Source organism: Ixodes scapularis, unplaced genomic scaffold (genome assembly GCF_016920785.2).
Source record: "Ixodes scapularis isolate PalLabHiFi unplaced genomic scaffold, ASM1692078v2 ptg000712l_1__unscaffolded, whole genome shotgun sequence".
Classification (NCBI taxonomy): domain Eukaryota; kingdom Metazoa; phylum Arthropoda; class Arachnida; order Ixodida; family Ixodidae; genus Ixodes; species Ixodes scapularis.
In genome coordinates, this window is record NW_024610026.1 from 1,276,237 (window position 1) to 1,299,186 (window position 22,950).

The window sequence follows — 22,950 nt, forward strand, 5'->3', positions numbered from 1 at the left end:
TAAGGTTGCTCCACGGAAGCAACTGCGAAGAATGCTGCGACGCAGTATTTCAGTATTTTTCGTAGTTGCTTCGCTTCACAATGCTGCGACGCCATTTGAGGAAGACGAAAAAAACAGACGGTGTCCGACGTACGATGGTAAGCCTCACGCCTACAGCAAACTTTTCGATTTTAAATGCTATCACCAGATCCTCACGCTGGCACGCAGAACATATTGCGAGTAAGTGTTGACGCAGTTAGGACTTAGCGACTTACGCTCGGGTAAGTGTAAAACCGCGGTAAAGAGCAGAGTTATTGCTGAAAGAACAAATTGGGTTGTGTGTGCGTTTGTACAGCCTAGAACTTGGTCTGCCCCAAGAGACAACGAGTCTCCCAGCTGTAGATGATAAATTTAGCCAGTGCAGTCCGACCGCTAGCCTAGGGTCTTTAACTCCAGGCTAGCGGCACGGGCACGGGCAGGGAGGCGGGGATCTGTGGTCGAGTGGGCTAGCGCACAGCAGCTCGGAGCGCGTGGAGCGAAAGCTCGCGCTGGAGAACCCAGAATCCTGGGCTCAATTTCCACCCCTGTGTTTCGATCTGGATGAGTATCGTACCGGCATGCGATCGTGTATCGTTACTGCGTGACGTACGTTAATTAGTGCTGCAAGATACTGGAGTCGTGGAAAAGCTGTCCGACATTCATATTGGAACTATTTATTTGCAAGAAAAAGATTGGTTGTCCCAGGTCGTGACGTCAGAGAAACGATGAAACGTGTTTGGTAGTGGAGGAAAAAAAGATTCGCTTTGAGGTGCATTTGCCACTACCTTCTTGACTTGTAACCGATTATAAGGCGCGCTAAAGTTTGGCTTTCCTCTTGTCACCTACAGGAGTTCCGAAGAACGTGCCCTACTTGAGCCATAACCGGAACAGTAACGCGCAATTCGGGGATTTCGAACATGCCAAAGTTTGGCTTTTCTCTGGTCCGCGACATGAGTGCCGAAGCAATTGCCGTACTTTAGCCATGACTGCCAAAGTAAATAGTAATCTAGAGTTCCGGACGTGCCAGAGTTTGGCTTTTTTTATTTGCCTCACGATCACCAAATATGTTCTAAAAGTGCCAACGGAAGCCCAAAGGCCTGCCGAAGTTTAGCATTTCTGTGATGTGCCCTTTCACGCGCTCCAGGACAACCTTAAATTTGATAAGCGTTCAAAACACGATGGCAACATGTCATCCGTTCCGTTCCGAAGCCATCCGAAGGTACTTGGCAGTATTGTGCCACTACCCGCCGAAATTCGGATCTAATATCACTTGAATGTCCAGTTTGGCACCATCGCTTGATATCCGGCAGGTATTTAAAGTACGTGTCACAAAATCAGTTTTTTTTTTTTTTTCTGAAGCCTCGTTTATCGGCACGGTTTATATCTTCTAATGTTCTGACTTCAAAAATTTTGAGCTCCCTCATTGTTAGCATTGAGAGGAGTGCTACCATAGGTGAGAAAGAAAAGCAAAATACTAAATGAAAAGGAGGTGAGACTCGCTACCGCTTTGGTCAGATCTGGCACCGTCACCGAGGCAGCCGAGTTTTGGTGGGCGGCGGCTCAGCAGTCACCAGACTAAAGTTTCTGCAGGGTGTTCCGCGGACGCAACAAACTCAATGACGCTGTTTAGATTTCACCCTTGCGAATAACCTCGATGTGGCTGATGTTAGGCTGCTACACGGTGGTTGATCGATGCACGGAGGAGGTAGGATTTCTGTGGACCGAACTACATGCAACGCAAAAATTTCAGAACTTGAAGCAAGTTTCAAACATAAAAAATAACGTCGGTGGAATGTCACCGAAAACGTCTTACGCAAGGTTACAGTAGTGCTAAAGGAAGCCGGCCAAATCATATCGGCGCTTCGTTGTAAACATAGGGGTCGCTTATTTGCAGTGGCGAACTGATGATGGCACGTTAGTGAAATATAACTCCGTGTTGACGAATGTAAGTGTGATGGCACTTAAGTGGAAGTTCAATGGCTGCATGTATGGCGACTCTCTTAAGCACGACGGCAAGATGAAGGAACCGTAATATTTGCATCTATGACGTTAATAATATATCATGGATCGTGATGAAAGTGTATAGGCTACCTTTTTGTTTCCACTAGCGTTTTGCAACAGGCTAATATTATTATGAATATTAAATTTATATCATTAATATTATTATTAGTATGAAAAAACCAAAAACTTAAAAAAGAGGAGCACATGTGAATGTTATCATGTTCTTTGATATTTTATAATAATGACTGAATATATAATCCCAGCATGTGTATTTTCTTTCAGTACGGTGCTACCTTGCTTGTTTCATGACGTGAATTTCGGGAAGCAATTTTTACAGTGCAGCCTAACGTCAATAAACTGAAAGACTGGTCCACTTTCCAACCGTTCATAAATCATCTTTTGCAACTAAGCTTCTCTGCTTCCCCAATCCATCGCAGTCAAAAAAGTCCGTTTTCTATTATGTAACCTCTCCGTTAGACAACCACTTCAAACCATGGAAATACTGTTCATGTTCTCGAATTAAATCCTATTGCACTGCTTACAAAAGGTCTTGCGAAATGATGTTGACCAGTAACGTTCAGCAAGCTCGTGCCTAGTGCATGAGTTCTTCGTAGATTACCATCACGTCGACTTATGTTCTGTTTTTCAAAGGTCGAATAAGACGACTTATGTTTTAAAATGACATTGATCGGCGCGTAGCCATACAAACTCGTGAACTACGCAAGAATCATGCAGTAATTTGAGACGACGCACATGTATCAATTCAAAGCACCGACTGTTCATCCAAATGGTGTCTTTTTCTTATTCACGGAAATTTTAATATTTTATTCTTTTTTATTTTTATTCACTCGCCGCCAGCACTTCGCCATGCCAGTACGTTGACCTTTGTAAGATAACTTTTGATTTTTTTGGTTAAGACTGTCTTACGGAATCGCCGTGGTAATAACAATTAAACCATAAAACACATGCTTTCTCCAAAGGTGTTCGTACGTTGCTCTTGACTCAACTCTCTACCCATTTGATTTCTTTGTCTTCTGTCCGGAAGTAGCTTTGCGTTGTTCTTGGTTAGACTGAGTTGTATATATGTGACGATTCCCCCCTTCGGCGAGTCTCGTTCATTCACAAGACGACGTGCTTGAGGATTTCGTTTCCGAGGAGCTTCCAGAAACAGGTAAGGCTCACCTCATAATAAATATTGTTAGACCCCATCACGGTTTCTTATTAGAAAATTGAATTTCCTATCCACCACATTGGCCGCTGTTTTAATAAATATTATTCTCAACTTGTTTCCCCACTCTTGCCATGCTCGCTGTACTCCTTAGAACCGGGTGAGCGATGTTTTTGCTCATCGTTCGCCTTCTATGTTGACGCGATTTGTCTCGAGCTTAAGGAACACCGAGCTTGTGAAAATTTTGTCTAGCTATCGAATGTATTGCAAAACCACGTCGCCATGAATCGAAAACTAATATCAAAACTTTACAATCACATTTGAAAGCATGTTATTATGTATGAGCAAACTTGATAGACTTGGTAAAACAGACTTGGGGAGATAAAGAACAAAGTGAAGCCTGCCTGTTTGTGTTAATAATGTTATTAACCTTAAAGGGACACTGATATTAAAACAAAAATTGTTCCTTAAACGGCGATTTGGGAAACGTACTTTTTCTGGACTTTTTTACGCGGAAACTAATTTGTTTTCGCGAAATACTTACACAGCTAGACGTAATTTAGGTGGAGGTAGACACCTCTAGGCTCCGCCGAGGACCGTATCTAGCTACACTCCATTTCTCGGCTATCCTTGGTTGGAGAGATGATTGAAGTCTAAAATGTTCGTGGTAAAATTGTTTCTGCGTGCACCGGTACTCTTTCATTTGTCTTTTTCGTTTTGTTTTAGAAACAATATATAGATAGAGGAATTTTTGTTTTTCAAAAATATAACCAGATTGTATTTTCTGCTATGGTATCAAATGTTAATGAACATGGCTGACGGCGTTTGTGGTCAACAGTTTCACAGTCTGCGAAGCTCAAAGACAGCGCCTGTTTTTATGGACCCAAGTGTGTAGCCTTCACCGAGGTGTTAAGAGAAAAGTTTATATTTAACCGAAGTAGTTCGCAGAAAAAATCTGTCGCAAGTACAGGTATTTGGATACGCTACGCGGGCACTTGCTTTCGTGGCGGGACTACTTCCATCCTTAAAAAAAGTTTTTACACTACGAATTTTTAAATTCTTTCTTTAGATGCTGCTTTAAGTTTGGTCATAAAAACCGCTGTCTTGACAAAAAACAAAAACTCGAAGTAAACTTGATCCATTAAGTTTGCTCTTTAGATTTAGGTGCGATTAATACTCAACATTTTCTAACTGCCCTTTATAATTGTGATAAAAGTTTGTCTGAAGGAAGTTTAGTTTTTAGAGAGTTATCGTTTAAAATACCTTTTACGTCATATTACACGTTGTAAAATCGCAGAATCATTGTATCTTGAGGGAAGTACCTTAACCGAAGCGGCATGTAGCAGTTTCTTTTTGAAAGGTTGCTTGTGCTTTCGCAGTCAGAGACCGAATCACTAAAAAAAGTGAGTGTAAACTGATTAGATATATTTAAACCCTTTGCTTATGTAAAATTTAATTGTGTGGTTTTTGTATTACAGATATTGATCACTATGCTTAACGGTTATCGGCTGGCGTTCCTTTGCGCAAGTATTTACGTAAACGTCGATTGCGGTGAGTGGTATTAAGAATTAATCAAATGGATATGTAGCAAATAAGATTGACATTTATTTCTCAAACTCTATCAGCAAACAGTTCTTGCGAAAACGTTTTTTCTTTAATAAGTCTGTGTGTGTGTTTTATGATTCATTCGATCTTAAAATCGAATAATTTGTATTTTTGTCATTAATTTCTTTCAAATCCGCTTGTTATAAACAATCAATATTTTTTTTCGATGCCAAGCGAAGTCAAGGTTTAAAGCGGTTATTTTGTTCCATTTAAAGTATGGGAAGCTTGGTGACCGCTCGTTGAGTCTGTTTTCTTTAAATTCAGTAATCCGTCAACATTACTTTTAAGGATATCTTTAATTGCTTAAAGTTTTTGGTATTTATTTAGAAGATATCGGAAAATTGCTCGGCTCATCGCTTGAAAAACAGCCTGCGTGTACAAATTCCCCTGCCTGAAAGTCATGGTGTTTTTAGCATCTTGGGGGCTAAGGCGATTTCGCTCCTTAAATGTTAGTACCGCTATCTCTTCGTGCGATTGTGGAGCGAGTGAGAAGAAAAAACGACTGTGTTGAGGCACAGGGAAAAATAAACGGCCACCGCTTATGCAGTTCTAGACAAGAAGCCACTGTTCATTGTGCGTTTCGCTGTCATGATAAGTTAGCATGCAGTCTTCCGCTGCTTCAAGAAATAATAACGCAAACAATGGAATATTGCTGCATCTCGCTTTTATTCAAAGAAAAAGCTACTGGTTAAAGATTGTAACTAGAGTACGCATACATTGAAAACATATAACCAGAACACCCATATTATCTGCAAGTGCAAACTATCTTAGCATCTAAACTATACTTTTCTCATATCTCTAACGTAATCGATATTCTAACCATTGACTCATCGTAGCCCAGTGAATTCATATAGTGGGATTCCAAATGCATGGCCTTATTAGATTACGATAACCGTATTCCCTTCCTTACCCCATGAATTTTGAACGGAATATGTATTTTTTTTTTTTATTTCTGTTTCGGTTTTGACGGTAAAAACGGAGCCCCATATTTCTTTAGCACAACGTTAACTGCTTGTGCTTTCAAATTTCACAGGACCCCAGCCTACTCGGCTGCCAGTGAAAAACAAAATGTGGCTCTAATTCACGCTTTGAAGGTGGTTGGACAGAGAAGATGTAAACGACCTCGGCGACAATTACCCATTGCGATGTCACTTGAAAATTCACACACGTGGCTCTACACAGAGTGAAACCAGAGACAAGTTAAATGTACTTAACCACAGGCTTTATTACTTCAGAACGACATTCACAACTACTTTATGATCAGGGCGATACACACTGAGATTTTCGCTTCTCACTGCAGAGATATTCTTTGTTAAGACCGGTCTCCCTTTTATATATGAAAGCGTGGTGACGTCACTACGTGATTTCCATGCTTTTGAGTACTTTTCCACTCGAAGCAGCTTACTCAACCGTAATCTTTACCGGGCAACACACGCGGGAAGAAGGCACGTGCTTCGCAGTGTTCGCAAGCGCCATTATGATTCATTATGCGATCGATTTGCACTTCTCACGAGGGCTTCGACTGACGCCAACCCCTTCCGAAGCAGCTGCAAACTTACTTTTTACCGGAACGCGTGGGAGGGTGTTCCTATTGTTGACACGCGCCTTATTATCCATGATGTGGTTTTGATGTGTCTTTTGTGGTTTTCCTTATTGAAACGGATTCTGAGCTTTGTGCTGTATGCCTCATTTCAAAGCAGATATTCTGTATTGCCTTCACTTGTTCGCCGGGAGTTTTCTTGCTTACAACGCCAACGACACGAAAATTTCCTTGGCTGGTAGAGGTATACAGCTTCGCTGTAAAAAAAGTCGGTATTCATAATAAAGGCTCTGTATTCACAGTTCGGATCAAAATATACCGGTGAATATGTTTTCGGCCATACACGTTGACAAGGGCGGATTAAAGAACATATCGCAGACACTTATGCTGCTTACGCCTAGGAATGCGAAAGCATTCCTACACGCAGCGCATTCCTACAAGCAGAGCGCCACGTATTCGTTTTGCACACGGCGCTCCGGCGGTGACGTCACGCTCCACCACTGCGTAGGCGCGGCGCCCCCGCCGACGTCATGGCTTCCGGGATGAAGCAGGTGCGTTGCTGTGCTTCTCTTTTATTTCTGAGGCGCATCCACTTTGGACCTTGAGCGGCGCGTGCTTGATGATGTATTTTTATGGCCATATTTCGGGGACAACGTCCACCCTTCTTCGAGTAATGGGACATATAAGGCTTTCGCCTTCATATTTGCAGACGTCATTTGTTGCCTTTTTGCTTTTAATTCTGAGAAGTTGTCACCCACATGCAGGACCTTCCAGCAGCCTTGTGTGTAGCTGAAAACATTCATTACCGAAGGAACGCGGTTTATGTCTCTCTCTTCGTGCGGGGCTCGAGCCACATCTGGTTTGTCGATCATCTTGCCTAGAAAGCTCATCACCTTTGACTGGCAGTGCTTGAGTCATGTAGGCGGAAGGTTTTCCAAATGACTCATGTGTTCCCAGTCAAAGGTGATGGAGTTTTCCGGCAAGTGTGTGGTGTGCTTCCGCTGTGCATAGAAAGGTTTCCCGCCTTTTCAAACTTCACGGCAACACATTACAGACTTTTAGGAAACCGATTTTAATCTTCAATTGGTCGAGCCACGTCCCGATAAAATCGCCAAATAATGCGTCGCCAACACATCATCGCATCGATCACAGAATTGCTATTCCGCTCGCAGAAAAAGAAAGATCGAGATCAAATGCAGAATAATTCCCCTTTGTGTACTTGGTGAGCTGAGCGCAGTGTTATTCCTGTGAAAGACCGCAATAAACTAAAAACAAGTAATACGACATTCTAAGCATCATCCTTTATACTTCTTCTGTATAAGTCAGTGATAGGACCTTCATTTGATAGCGCAGCAGCCGACTGGGGATTTGGCATGGAATACCTGACTTCGCAACTATCACCTGTTCAAAACTAATCCCTACATGTCATATGTAATAACTACAATCGCACTACACAGAACCTCTATGAAACGTTCATTGTAATTACCGAATCTACATTCGCGGAGCAGTATTATCTTTCTTCGTTGTTCACCGAATTTACTAGTATCATTCTGAACTGTAGAAGCGTAAAAATCTGGGCTAGTTGGTGATGCATCGGAATGAAAAAACAACGCATGAAAACGACGTACCAGTAGAAAAATATAACGCCTTCTCTGTGTGTATACTCTTCTACTAATCTGACGTTTTGTTTGAGCTGTTTTTTTTTTCTTTATTCCGATGCATCACCAACGATGTATCACCGTCATTATCTACGAAAAACCCCCTTAATTGCTAATCGCATAGATCGCCGAAACAAACTTGACGCCTTTACATTTTGTCGTTCTTAAGCTGAGGATCGATATCGGTGCTTTCGATTTGTCCCTTTTCCACACTCCTAATCCAGGTGAGGCAGGACTGTTTTAGCGGTCACAATCCCGCGTAAACAACCGACGCATCTGAACTGATCCCACTGGACGATTTGGCCGGCCCGGCGACCTCGCCAACCTCGCCGCATGCACTCACCGACGATTGAAAGGAAAGGACGTAGCGCGCTTACTTCGATTTGCGCCAAGCTCCGTCGTAATTTACGAATCAAATTCGGCAGGGTTTAAAACGCGCCACGGGCAGGTGCTGCCACAAACCTTGCGGGGCAGAAAAAAATACGGAAATTTCAAAACGACTAAAACATTAGTTGTTGTAGAAAAGAAGTGACCAGTCGTCATCCCTCCTAAAGAGACTTTAAGCAAAAGTTAATCAAACAGTAACCCAGCGTTTCGAAAAGAGTTTGGTCTCTCGTTCACGGGTGAGCGACGGTTCTTTCTGTCACTTTCCCGTGAAAAAGGACCATAATGGTCTTGATACTTCGGGTTACTGTTTATTAAACTTTTCGTCAGAGTTCCTGTTTTCATCTAGTGACTATTCCTAACCAGGCAGAACGCTGCCCTAAAGTTTACATTCAATCCCCTATTTACACAGGATCTCACACACTTCAAACAAAATGTATGCAGCCGCTGGGACAAAGTTTACCTTCAATCCCCTATTTATACAGAATCTTACACACTTAAAACAAAAATGTATGCAGCCGGTGGGAACCCATGCAATTTTGCTTCTGCCCCGCAAAAAGAAAAGAAAAAAAAAGAATTAAGGTTTGTTTAAGAGTTAAGGCGAATGGCAAAGGGAATAGCGGGGAACGAGTGCTGTGAGAAGCTCGCTACTCCGATGGTTCCATGGGCTATGGGGGTACTGTATAAATTACCACTCTCCTGTGGCCGCATTTACGTTGAGCAGATGGGACGCAGCCTGAACGATAGGCTACGAAAACAGAGGTATTATCTGGGAGCTAAAGCCCGTCAATGTCTTTGCGTTTGCTTTACAAGTAGCGTCGAATGTGCCAGTGTACGAAGCCCGTGTCTTGGACGCCCTTGGAAGCAAACGGGGGCGTAGCGCTAAAATGAGTGGCCTTTGGAAGAGAATGGCGGTGGAGCCCCCCCTCGTAGCACGTGTCTTGCACGTTACATCAACAGGGGTTGGCACCTTTATCAAGGGTCTTTACTAGGAGTTACTGTGGGAGGCCACCTGTCGGCTCACTGTAAAGACCGCCTGTTCCAACCGTTAAAGGGCACAATGACAAGATGACACGCTAAGTACTTTAAGCATTTCACATCCACAGTGGGCGAAAAATGCGCATAAGCTTAGCGTCGCTGGTGTTGTCTAGGAACAAGCTGGAGTTCTTGAAAATGATTATCAAGGGCCAGCGCGTGCCGCAGTGACCAACTACCACGGGTGAAAGTTGTGCTTGTGAATGTGTGATGCCCTGCTTGTTTTCTTTTTTTCTTTTCTCTAAGTGTCTGTGTGCGTTGTGCGTTTTCTTCTATCGTTTCGATAAGTAAAGTAACGAGTAGATGCGAGTCAGCGCGTTTCCTGTTGTCTATGTTCCTCTTTTGTCCTTGTCTTTTGAGCTGTTTTGGTTCACCATGTATAACGAGTACCAATTAGCTCAGCTTTCAGCTTTACTCAGGAGTATACCGTTGTTGATCAATATTTCTGATACCCAATTTTGTTTCTGTTCAAAGAGGAACCGAGTAACCCTATTTGCCTCAGTTCGTGAATAAACTCCAGGTCTACAAAATAATAAATGTCACGTTGACTGTGAGCGGTTGGATGACGACATGACCTGATATTTCTGTATGGGATGCGCAACAAAATTATCCTGAAACATAAAAACCCGCAGCTTTTGCGCTGCTTCGCTTTTAATTACACCGAAATGTGACAGCATTTTAGAATTTTTTATTATGAGGGCCAAATTTCGCTGACTAAATTGAGACGAACCTCACTCCTTTACTCAGACCTTCAATTCATGAGGTCCAACCCATGTTTATTTTCTTTTCCTGGCCAAGCTCTGCTCTCTCTTTTCCGGCATCTCATTTGCCGACGATCACTCAACGCCACAAAGCCTCGAATAACAAAAAAAGTGCGAGTCCTCGCGCTATTGCATGAAAATGTATAATTAGATTTTTGCATAAACTAGGCAACAAATCGTCAGATTGAGAAGACTGCGCTCAGTGCTTGGAGCAATGTCCTGAGTTGGGCACATTGGTAGTGACGCGACATAATAAAAAAAAGCTCATAAAAAAACTGGACAACAAGATAAAGACCTGTACAACCGACCAGCGCTCTATGAAAGGAAAAGAAAAACGAAGCTCATATTAAAAAAAAAAGAGAAAATGAATGTGCGAAGAAAAATACATTCACATCATGAATATTGCCACGAGCGCAGCTGACCAAGGAGGCAGCGCGCTCCTGGTCTAACGGTTATCGCGCGTCCTTTCAACGCTGAAAGCCAGGGTTCGATTCCCGGCCGCGGAGGCGCATTTTTGTTGACTCTGTAAAGTAATGTTCTGGTAAATTCGAGAACCATTTTGCTTGTTCGAGGTCAGAATGTTCTACGCGCCGAACCTTCTACGCCGATCATTCAGAAACCCACGAGCGTACATAAGGGACTCCGCGTGCTGATCTGCGGTCAGTTTCGCCCCAGCGTTCGACTGTGCTACTACGCCGACTTTTCTTTCTTTCCTTTGTTATTCTTTTTTTAAATACACAATCGTTGCTTGGACCCATAGCCGTGGAGGCTAGTCACGGGTCCAACATTAGAAATAACCTTTACAATGCGGCAGGCAAACAAAACAAATGTACGCACACACCAAAGTATTCACAAAACAACATACATACTAATTGAAAAAAAATATATAGGGCATGATACTGAACTTATTCATTGGCTCGCAATTTAATTAAATACTTCTTTAAGGATGGCAATATATTGGGTTTACATTTGATGTCGGTAGGGATATCATTCCATACCAGGGCACCGTTGAATTTAATAAGCCTTTTTCCATAAACATTTCGACAAGATGGCAAATTAAACAGATTATTTGTTGCAGCTCTCGTATTCCGTAATGGTAATTTAAATATCTGTAATGGGAGTGGGTCGTTAGTTTTTATTATTTTAAAGACTGTTTCAGCTATTTTTAAGTTGTATAGGAGGTCTAGTGGCAGCACACCAACTGATCGAAATAGAGGACCACTTGGTTCGGTATATCCAGAATAAGTAATGAGTCTCACAGCCCTTTTCTGCAATCGACTGAGTGGCTCTAAATACGTGGTGTATGTTCCGCCCCAAGACTCTATACAGTAATTCAAGTGACTATGTACAAATGCAAAGTATAGAATGCGCAGTATAGACGAATTAAAAAACTCCCGAGCCTTTAGTAGTGTGTAGCATCCGTGTGCAAGTTTTGTGCATATGTTTTTAATTTTATTCTTCCAATGCATATCGGTTTCAAACAAGACACCCAAATATTTGTAACAGGTAATAACAGAGCGTCGAAGCCCACGACGCTCTGTTATTATCTTTGTACCCTTTTATTTTTGGCACAAGTTCGCCACATTAAACGTTTATTTCTTCCTGTTTATTTCCTGTTTTTTTTTTTGGTCACCACCCGTCACAATATTTCAAAAATAGTAAGAATCTAAAAACAAATAAAGACTATAAAGACACACGTGCAGGCAGATCACTAGGTCAGGTAGAACACACAAACATTCAACACACAGTGATTGCGTATTATATATGCCTCTATTCTGCTGTTCTATCTTTTGCGCTTTGTTTTATTGATGTAGTGCTTGTAGTCTTAGTATATTGCTATTGTACTAATAAACACATACAAAGCGGGAGACGCTGTGTAATATAGCATCAAATTATGTGGCCTACGCTTTATCATCTTACTTTACCATAGGAGGGTTCATGTATTGTTCATCGAATATCGACTCTAAATGTAACAGAAGAAAGTATAAGTTGCGTTGAGTCAGTGCGCTTTCTATTGTAAACTGGCGGACGAAGTAAGGGGATAACTATACTTCGTCTCACCCTACGATAGACTAAAGGCAGAAGCTACGGATCACCAGATCCGATCACAAACCACTTAGAAATTGCGTGGTATTGTGCTTTGATGCACGTATCAGGGCCTGCGTCTCGGATCACTAATGGAAATGGGCGGACAGTGGTTCGAATTGAATAACAATGAGTGACTCAACAATGTTACATTGCAAAAAAGCCACGACGTACAGGCTGTTTGCAGTGTCGAAGCTAAAGAAATGATGCAGCGCGTTTGGGTTCGGAGCATTATTCGTCCACCCCTAATCGATGCTAGAAATGTCATAGTTTAGTGCGGAACGCGATTGGACCTGGCGGCCCATGACTTTGGCCTTTAGTCCATCGTAGGATCAGACAAAGTATAGGGCTCCGTGTTTTTTGGGATAAATCCGAAAAACTCCGAAAAACACCCGCGAGTAAAATTTTATTCATTTCCGATTTATCCGATAAACTCCGAATTTTGATGTGCCAATGCCCTTCCCCCCTTTCCAATAAACTAAATAAAGACGGTATTTTATAATTAAGTTTTATCAACGCAAAGGGTCAATTGTCACAGGAAAATGCTACCACAGTTTCCCATACAAAAATGATCTATGGACGTCTATAGAAAATCCTATGGTGAGCTATCACCTTCTATGGCTTTCTATGGTCAGCCATTAGAAACCATAAAACACGCTATAGCCACCTATAGGAAAATGTATGTTTTCAAAGCTTTAGAATCTCGACCATTCCGATTTCTATACCTGGCTATAGAATAATTTATGACTACGCAGCTATAGACTCGCAACTACTCAATATTCTTTAGCGAGCTATAGAAATATGTATGTCCTTGATGCTATAGATTCGCGACTACTGAATGTGCTTTAGCCGGCTATAGAGTGGTGTATGTCCCTAAATCTATAGAATCGCGACCATTGAATTTTCTTTAGCCTGCTCTATAGCGTTTTATGTCACCAAAGCTATAGGCCTTTGACCTTTCAACGTTCTTTAGCCGGCTATAGAGCGGTGTATGTCCTTAAATCTATAGATTCGCGACCATCGAACTTTCTTTAGCCGTCTCTATAGCGTTTTATGTCACCAAAGCTATAGGCCTCCGACCATTCAATGTGCTTTAGCCGACTGTAGAGCGGTGTGTGTCCCTAAGTCTATAGAATCGCGACCATTGAATTTTCTTTAGCCGACTCAAAAGTGTTCTATGTCACCAATGCAATAGGCCTCCGACCTTACAATGTGCTTTAGCCGGCTATAGAGGGATGTATGTCTCCCAAGCTATAGACTCGCGACCATCCAATTTTTTTAGTCGGCTCACTGGTTTGCTTAGGCTATAAGCCCGCGAACCTCTTTTTTTTTTTTTTTTTTTTTTTACTGCAGATGTACGAAAGTGGAAGAGAGTCATTCATGCGCTCGATCGGGGCGAGAATTTTCTTCAACCAGGTTAACAGGTTATACGCCCGCGATCACAAAAGCGTCCATAGCTGCCTATAGGGCTATTGCAGTTTTGCCGGCTGCTTTCCCTGCGCATTCCCTTATTTCGGCGTTGACGTCATCTCAATCTTCCGTTTTTTAGCTCTAATTATCTGTCGTTTCCAGTGTATTTTGTAAGTATATGTATTTCGTAGCGCGCCTTCTACGTTGTCCGTGTCCCTGCCATGTTTGTATTTCTTTCTGCCTGCTGTGTTAAATATATTTAATGTTTTTTTTTTGTGTATATTTCGTCGTTCTCGACGCGGCGTCAAGAACGCTGCTTACGCCACTACAGAGGTGAGCTTTACTCTTGTCACGACGGTTTATCGCGCTATAAAGCCGTCTATTGGACTCGTATAAAGTCTCGAGAGGGCGGTTTTGAATGCCGGTGCACATGTCATCGTTGTAGGCAGAGCAACGACGTAGCAATCGCGACGCGAGTGCTGACTGCGCCTCGATCTGGCCGGCCGCGCTCGCTCTGTGGAAATGTAAGCTAGGGACTCTCGAGCCCCGTTAGCTTACTGAAGATGCAAGACACTACTTGGTCGTCGCGAATCCTTTGCCCTTCGAATGGCTTCGAAGCCGTTCCAGCGCCCGGCGTATACCCTACGCAGCGTCCTCCAACAACCGTTCGTACAGCATCGGAACCCTCCGTCTGCGGGCGCCGGCGGTTCGCCGTCGCGGGGATTATGTTCGCGGGAGTTCATGTTCGCGGTGTTTCATGTTCACCGCAGGAGTTCATAAAATGCTTCCATTTAAGTCGCAACGATAAATCGTCGGCGCTCGCAGACTGCCAGTAGGCCCAGAAAGGTTGCGATGCTGCGCGGGCGGTCGCTGACAGGCGCTGCTGCCCAGGGTTCGCCGAGCACTGGAACGTTTTCGCCGGCGTTCGCAGGACAAAGAATCTCAACGACAAAGCAGCGCCCTGCATCATCAGCAAGTTAACGCTGCTCGAGAGTCCCACGCTCGAGAGTCCCACGCAGTCGTCTCTCATTTCGCGATTGCTGCGTCGTTGCTCTGACTAAACAATTCACAGTTCTCTCGAGACTTCATGAGCGTTAAATCGACGCGCCTATAGTGCGATAGAGTGTCGTGACAACAAAAAAGCTTACCCCGGCAGGGGCGTAAGCAGCGGTGCAATGTCGGTGCAATGTCCGTCAACGCTCATGTCAAGAACGGCGAAATATACAAAAATAACAGCCGAAAAAAAAAATTAATATCATTAGGCACGCGCTACACCAGGTGCGTCCTATTATCTTTCTGTTCTGCGAATTCAACAAATCAGCAAGCGGTGTGGCTAATTTTTCTTCTTTTTCTTTAAATTATGAGACATTAAACTCATTGGAGCTTCTTGGAGCACACATCCCCACCATGAGTCATCATGGTGATCAGAGATTGTAATTGACGGCAGTGATATAGACTGAACTCACGGATGAAACACGTATTACGGCACAAATTTCTTAAACCACTCAATCATAGATGCCACAACGATGCAACGATTCCCAAAATTGACTTTTCAAAGAGCCGAACCTAACAGTGTACACATAACTCAAAAGTGCTTGGTAAAAAAAGAAAAAAATATATATATATATATATATATATATTTATATTTATTTATTTGTTTGTGGACATCCTGCGCAAAGAGAAAGTATTCGCCATTAATTATTCATTTTGAATTAGAATGTGGGCTAAAAGGCGTAAAATATGATATCTTCAAATTTGCATCGTTTTGGGTCACTTCTGGGAAGTGCAGCTTTAGAAAGAAGTCCGAAAGCGGGGGGCCTTCATGGAGCTGTCCTGTTCACTCGGTAGTGACAGCAGAGTAGACGCCATGCGTGTTTAAGGCCAATCATGTCTCCGGTTAGGGTCCCGTGACAACTGTCTCGAAGCTGGTGATAACGCTGGACACGGCACCTGCCTTAAGCCCAAGGCCACACATAGCATCCACTGCACTATCAACCTTGGCTCGAACTGTCAACAGGATATAAGTGACACATTCTCTCGCTGTGTTCATTGTTGGTATGCCCCTGAGGATTAGTCTTTGTGATCGCACCCCCGTTCTGGCCTTGAGGGAGCTCTGCTTTTCAATTTTTCTGTTTTCTCTCTCTCCCTAAGCTAAAAGCATTGCAGAAGGTCCGTACTCGGCAAACCAATCAACCGTAGACTTTCTATCGCTTCACTCCGCTCTCTGTGCGCTAGTAACGGAAGGAGCGTGATCACGTGGTTTGACGGATGACGTAATAGCCGCTGCCAATCCCGGAATGAGGCTGCTTGCGGACCTATACTCCGTTTCAAACATCGCGTGCAACGCTGGGAAAGCTACTGAAGTAGTGCGCATGAAAAAACACACAAAATTGTGTTACTCCGCGAGATTTCGTGGACGAGCGGTACAAGGCGCTGCTCTTGCGATGCCGACATCTCGGTGGCGGTGGTTCGAATCCCCTTAGAGCGCAAAGTTTTTTTTTTTTTTTTTTTTCTCGACCGCTTTTTTGTGCAAGATTGTGCGTATTGCGGAAGTGCATATTTCAATTCCTCTTTTCTTGTTGATTTTATTTATAAGAAGGTAGACTAGCGGCTGGTGTTCCGCTCGAACTTGCGCCGGCCTCGTCAAAACGGAAGAACGGTCGAGATCCAGGGCGTCTCTATTTAAAGCCGTTTATTTACATGGTAGCGTGAAAATCAGACAGTACCTTGAGAGTGTGGTGGACGGTCCTTTATATAACGAATATTGTGATTAGGGGACCGCACTGCCATTGTTCAGACGGCTTGGCATTCCCTCACGTGATGTGACTTCATGGAAGTTTCCTTCAGAGTCAGAATACTCGCCGGTGTATGGAAGAAGTCATCCAGACGGCAGTATCTCGGTGCTCTGGTGCCGGCGCCCCCATGAACCGGGAGTGATTCACAATAGACGCGTACACAACACACGGCACTCGAGATCAGGATCGAGTGTTGTTTCCTTTTCGAGGAAAGCAGGGGCCTCGGAATACAGACACGGGCATGAGCGTCGTTTACTTAGCCGACCAAGGTTAAGGTGCCTCAGGCAGACGGAGCCGACCATGGTTACGGTCCCGCAGGCAGAAGAACCCAGACGCTTCGGAATGCAATCACGGGCACCACCTGCTGTAAGGTCCCCCAAGCAGACGGAGCCGTAGGCACGATTCATCACCGACACAGTTCCTTCTTGACGCTTGTTTCACTTTGAAGCCATAAGGCCGATTTCAACACCAGAAACAACATGTGGCAGTTCACAATACTGTCTGCGTGCTCGGAACTTTCACGTTGCGAGGTCTTCGCTTCGGGGACGCCACCTTGCCAGACACTCCGGTGTCGTTACTGACCGTCTCCAGGACTTCACGGACCGACGTCTCCGGGAAACACGTTCTTGAACTCGCGTACACGTTGGCGATCACCTGCTTGCACTTTTGCGAGATCTTCACACAACGAATCTTCGAAAATATCCGAGCCGAAAAAGAAAGCGTCCCGCGTAAGACGCCATCTTCACGAAACCGGCGAGGCAGGGGCAGCCGCACAACCCGAAAACCCGAAGCGAGTGCGAGTGCCGCACGAACGAAAACGGAAAATAATTTGGAGTGGTTTACATTATCTTTTCCTTTTTATTGAAAAAGAATCGGTGTTCCCTCGAAATCATAACGCCACTATTAGTTACTAGCTACAAAGATGTACACTTTTCGACTTTTTTTTTTTTTTTTTCAGGGGCCGCACTATTTTGTGGAGCAAACGTAGTCGCGGTCGGCTGTGCAAACCGGCGCGCTAGCTTTGACTACGTTGCACGCTATGTTTGAAACGGAGTATAGTTTCGCGTGTCGTGCGGTCCGCGGGGCTGCTGTGGATTTCGCTTCTATGTTGAAAGGTATCCCGATCGAAATGTCCTACCCGTATGTCGGCAACAAGCGATTTCTTCAAAGAAGCCCAAGGCATTCTTGTGATGCGTTCAGTGTTCGGTTCGGCAAATGACAGCTTGTGCTACATCGTGGTGAATCTTCACGGATCCCTTCCTTCTCGGTTTTGTGTTTGAGTGGTTGGTCTGCAGTGCCCGTGTCGACGTATATTTCGGATTACATCTTTCAAGTCCGGTATTTTGAACGTAAGTGCGCTGCAACCTACTCGGCGACAATTGACCGTTCTGTAGTGTCTATCTCCTGGCAGTGCCTATCTTCTGACAGCTGGGAAAATAATTTCCCCGTAATTCTACCGCAGTCGCCTGCCATTAGCTCTCTGAAATTATGTGAAAATTGTAGTTAAAATACTGACATCCTTATTCTCTCTGCGTTTTGTGAAAAGACGTTTCATGGACACCTTTTCGTGGATAGACGCTTCATGGACACACGTTTAGTCGGCACTCGTTACGCGAATTGCACGCTGCAGGGACATTTCGTCGCGCCTGTATTCCTGAGGCGCGTGCTCACCGACTCAGCCCACCCGTTCACGCCACTTCTTGGCAAATCATTACAAAAAAACAAACAAAAAAAACATATTTTGAGTTGTTTATAAACGTCACGTGTTGATGAAACGATCTCGATGAAACGTCTTTTGATAAACTGATTGCAGCGCCAATGAGTGGCGACTGGCATTAGAATTTCGGGGGGAAAGGGGGGGGGGGGGAATTCGGCCGGCTGCCGGGGGACTAGACACTACCCAGGAATTGCCTTTGGTTCTTGTTTGCTTTACAATATTCTCAGTTGTATAACAGCTCAGTAGTACCTCTTCACATAGTAGAGATTGCTTAGTGTGTGCTTGTCTACAGAATGGGCTGTGTGTAATAAACTTCTAGGAGATTTGAAAACAATACCTTGTGTCTGTTTACCTGTGCTTTTGCAAACACCTGAGTGAGTGCATTTGTTTTTTGTTGTTGTTTTGTTGAAATGTTAGCTCTTTGTTTTAAATGGGGCTATAAAGTTCGGCACGTCTCACAAGGTTTTTTTTAAAGATGTCCAGTGACAACAAATAATTTGTTTCACATTTCATACGATTGCGGTAAAAAGAAAAACTACAGGCAGCTATGGCACGATGGTAAAGAGACTCATAAGACGAGATATAGAAGAAGCTATAGCAAACCATACAGAGAGCAATAGGCAGCTATAGAAATCATAGAAAAAGCCGTAGGCAGCTATTGCACGGTGTCTAAAAAGATCCATAGAGTAAGGCATAGAGATTTCTACAGCACACCATACAAGATGCTATAGGTGGCTAAAGGAACCATAGAAAATTCTATAGGCAGCTGTAGCACGGTGGGTATAGAGAACCATAAGACGAACTTTAGAATGAGCTATAGCGAACCATACAAAGAGCAATAGGCGGCTAAAAAAACCATAGGAAAAGCCATAGGCAGCTATAGCACGGTGTCTAAAAAGATCCATAAAGTAAGCCATAGAGATCTCTATAGCAAACCATACAATATGCTATAGGCGGCTAAAGGGACCATATGAAATGCTATAGAAAGCTGTAGCACGATGGGTATAGAGAACCATAAGGCGAGCTATAGAATGAGTTATAGCGGACCATACAAAGGGCAATAGACGGCTAAAGAAACCGTAGGAAAAGCCATAGGCAGCTATAGCACGGTGTCTAAAAAGATCCATAGAGTAAGCCATAGAGATCTCTATAGCAAACCATACAATATGCTATAGGCGGCTAAAGGGACCGTATGAAATGCTATAGAAAGCTGTAGCACGATGGGTATAGAGAACCATAAGGCGAGCTATAGAATGAGCTATAGCGGACCATACAAAGGGCAATAGACGGCTAAAGAAACCGTAGGAAATGCCATAGGCAGCTATAGCACGGTGTCTAAAAAGATCCATAGAGTAAGCCATAGAGATCTCTATAGCAAACCATACAATATGCTATAGGCGGCTAAAGGGACCATATGAAATGCTATAGAAAGCTGTAGCACGATGGGCATAGAGAACCATAAGACGAGCTATAGAATGAGCTATAGCGGACCATACAAAAGGCAATAGACGGCTAAAGAAACCGTAGGAAAAGCCATAGGCAGCTATAGCACGGTGTCTAAAAAGATCCATAGAGTAAGCCATAGAGATCTCTATAGCAAACCATACAAAATGCTGTAGGCGGCTAAAGGAACCAAAAGAAAAGCCATAGGCGGCTATAGCATCCTTTCTAAAGAGACCCATAGACTAAACCATACCGAATTCGATAGCGAAATTTCCATTGAAAAAGGTATAGACAACTATAGGGGAGACCATAGGGAAAGCTATAGACAGCCATAGAAACGGCTATAGCTAATTGGGCCAATTTGCTATAGCCGGCCATACAAAGGATTTTCTATAGCCGACCATAGACCATTTTTGTATGGGATTATCTTCCGAATCTCCGTTCATTGACAAAAAGGGGTCTTACCAATCATCTCGTCAAGGTTCAGAACGACATGTCATTGTGCATTCGGGTCACAACCAAAGCCCCTGTATTGGTTTTCAGTTTGGGCCATACTATTTGTGCTTTAAGAGGAAGAGAGGTTGCGTTTTTGTAACAGCTAAAGCTATTTATGGATCCTAGCGATTGGATAAAATTGGAAGAGGGGCAGTTGAAACTTCCCTATATCATCCTTCCTTACTCCACCTTGCGCGGCCGCGGGGTTGCATGGAATAGGATGGGATGAATACATTCTTCCCAGCGACTACCTCCAAGAGCTTATTTTTAAGGTGTCGACGTTTTTCCAAGCCACAGACGTGCGCAACTTTTGCCGTGGGACCAGTTAGTATCGCCAATGGCAATGGCACCAACACCAAACCCAGCTGAAGAAATATTATTTGATATAAGCGCGTTTTGTTTTTCATTGTCTAGCATACGTATACACCCGGATATTATTCGTTTTGTTATTATAGAAGAACACTGCAAAATTAGGTTCCGAATATTGAAGATATTAGAATGAAACAAAATAAACTTGTATAAACTCCGAATTTCCAGAAAAAACTAAACTCTGAAAATACGCTCCCAATTAGACGAAAACTAAACTCCGCAAACACGGAATTATAGAGATTAGGTAATCCTAGCGTTAAAGTAAGCAACAACCCTGAAATATGCGAGGGGTCCCCACTCAGGGTCAAAAAGTGCTTCTCGCTTAAAAGTGCCCTGCAACGACTTTTTGAATGGTTTTGATTTGCACCGAACCTGAGCGCTCTGAATGTTGTAACTTAATTAAACATTTCTGGAAGTTCGCTTTATTTCTAAAGTTGTAGGCTAATTTATATTACGAAAACAAGCGAAAATTAACCTCCTTTATCATTTAATTGGTCCTGGCTTGAGTGGCCGTAAACTAGAGGAGGGTAGTGAGCTCAGCGACCGCACACGGCTGCCGCACTCTATGTCGATGGCTCGAGAGGGCGCCACTACAGCATGTCCTGGATAGGCTTGATGAAGCGGGCGGCCAGGGCGGCTCGCATTGCATTTTCTGCGTGACTAAAGATTAATTCGGTATGACAATTCATTGGGCACAAATAAAAAAAAAACACAGGGTAAAAATTAGTTCAGAACATTAGCCACTTCACGCAGTCAAACCGCCAAACGGCCAAACCGCAAGCCAAACCTGCTCGCGGAAGTTTTTCGCAACGCTCGAAATTGGTCGGATCCTCCAGCCCATATGACCGCAGCGCCGTGGCGGACATCCGGGACCTTTCTGCGGTCGCTGCTTGTCGGTGGCTGATCCCACTACATTTTTTTCAGTATGACCCGCTTTTTCCACCACGTGGTGGAGGGTATGTTGACGAGTCATTTTTTGTTTCTGCACTTCATAAACTGCATTTGTTTCTTTTAGAGCGCAACTCTTAGGCGCCCGTTTCCGGCTTGAGCGGCGTCTGCGTCGCCGTCGGCGTCACCGTCGCCGTCGCCGTCGGCGTAACCGCGCGGTGCATTATGGGTAAATTTTTCCGAAGGGACCCGAGGACTCCCGAAGGAACCCGAGGTCGTCCAGAGAGTCGGGAGGACCTCGGGTTTCTTCGGTAGGACCTCGGGAGTACCTCGGGTTCCTTCGGGAGTTGCATGCAACAGGTTACATGCAACCTGTTGCATGCAGCTGGCATACAACGATTTGTATGCAACCTGTTGCATGCAACCTGATGACGATGACGTCATCAGGTTGCCTTGACGTCACCTTGACAATGGCGATTTGATGACGTCATCAGTGACGTCACTGATGACGTCATTGGCATCCGCATCGTCATCGTCATCATTACTGATGACGTCATTGGCATCCGCATCGTTATCGTCATCATCACTAATGACGTCATCAGTGACGTCACTGATGACGTCATCAAATTGCCATTGTCAAGGTCACGTGACCCCCAGGTCACGTGACCCCTGAGGTCACGTGACGCCCTGGAGTCACGTGAACCCCCTCAGGTCACGTGGCCGCCTGAGGTCACGTGATTCTCCTAAGGTCACGTGACCCCCCTCCCTCGAGGTCACGCGACCCCCTTGACGTCACCCGACCTCCCATGAGGTCACGTGACCTCAAGGAGTCACCTATCCCTCAATACGCTTCCATCCTCCTCCTCAAGAGCTGCGCTCCAACCGGCGTTACAGGGAATTGTAAACGGCTTTTTTTTATCTAAAATACTGAACAAAAAAGGTACACGCTTAAATAGGATCCAAGGCCCCTTTAAGGCAGGCCAGAAAGACATAACGCGCATTGCGTACACACTGTAAAATTTCAAACCCATGAGTACTAATTCTTCTTCCACAAATCCATTCCACTTCTCTGATTTCTCAAAAACTACACACGGATCTGGTTGCAGGAAATTTGTAACAACATTCCGAAATAATAATGAAATTACGGCATCATGTTTTCCCATACTTGTTTGCTTGAGCTATCCTAGTTCGACGTGTCTTAATCGCACTACGAAATCATCGACAGTTTATTGATTAAATGTTACAGTACAGAAGAACCCCAATTTTTTTTTCTTTTTTAGAACTAAACCATTTTTTATGACACTTAACAGAGACAAAGAGTTTTTAACATGACATAGCGGAGTGCATGCACAAAAATATTTGCGATTTAAAATAATTTGTTAGTGCGAATTATACTAATGCTTAATTCATATAAGCTGCTTCGTCATTCCTACTTTTGCAATATCATGCATGCCACTCGCGAAGCAAGTTGCATTATAACATTATATTGATGAATTATGGACTATACCTGTTTAAATGTTGAAAAACACCATAGGCTTAGAGATTACACATTCTTTTAAGCTTGACTGTTGTAATTCT

General features: G+C 43.8%; 1 protein-coding gene across 1 annotated transcript in view; it reads left to right on the forward strand.

The window, feature by feature from the left end:
• Positions 1 to 4,671: 4,671 nt before the first annotated feature.
• LOC120839938 overlaps positions 4,672 to 22,950 on the forward strand; it is a gene marked incomplete at its 3' end in the record, with an annotated part of 208,837 nt that continues 190,558 nt past the window's right edge. Inside the window, exon 1 of the mRNA XM_042287971.1 lies at positions 4,672 to 4,738. Coding sequence (XP_042143905.1) covers positions 4,678 to 4,738 — 61 coding nt within the window. The remainder of the gene's footprint in view (positions 4,739 to 22,950) is intronic.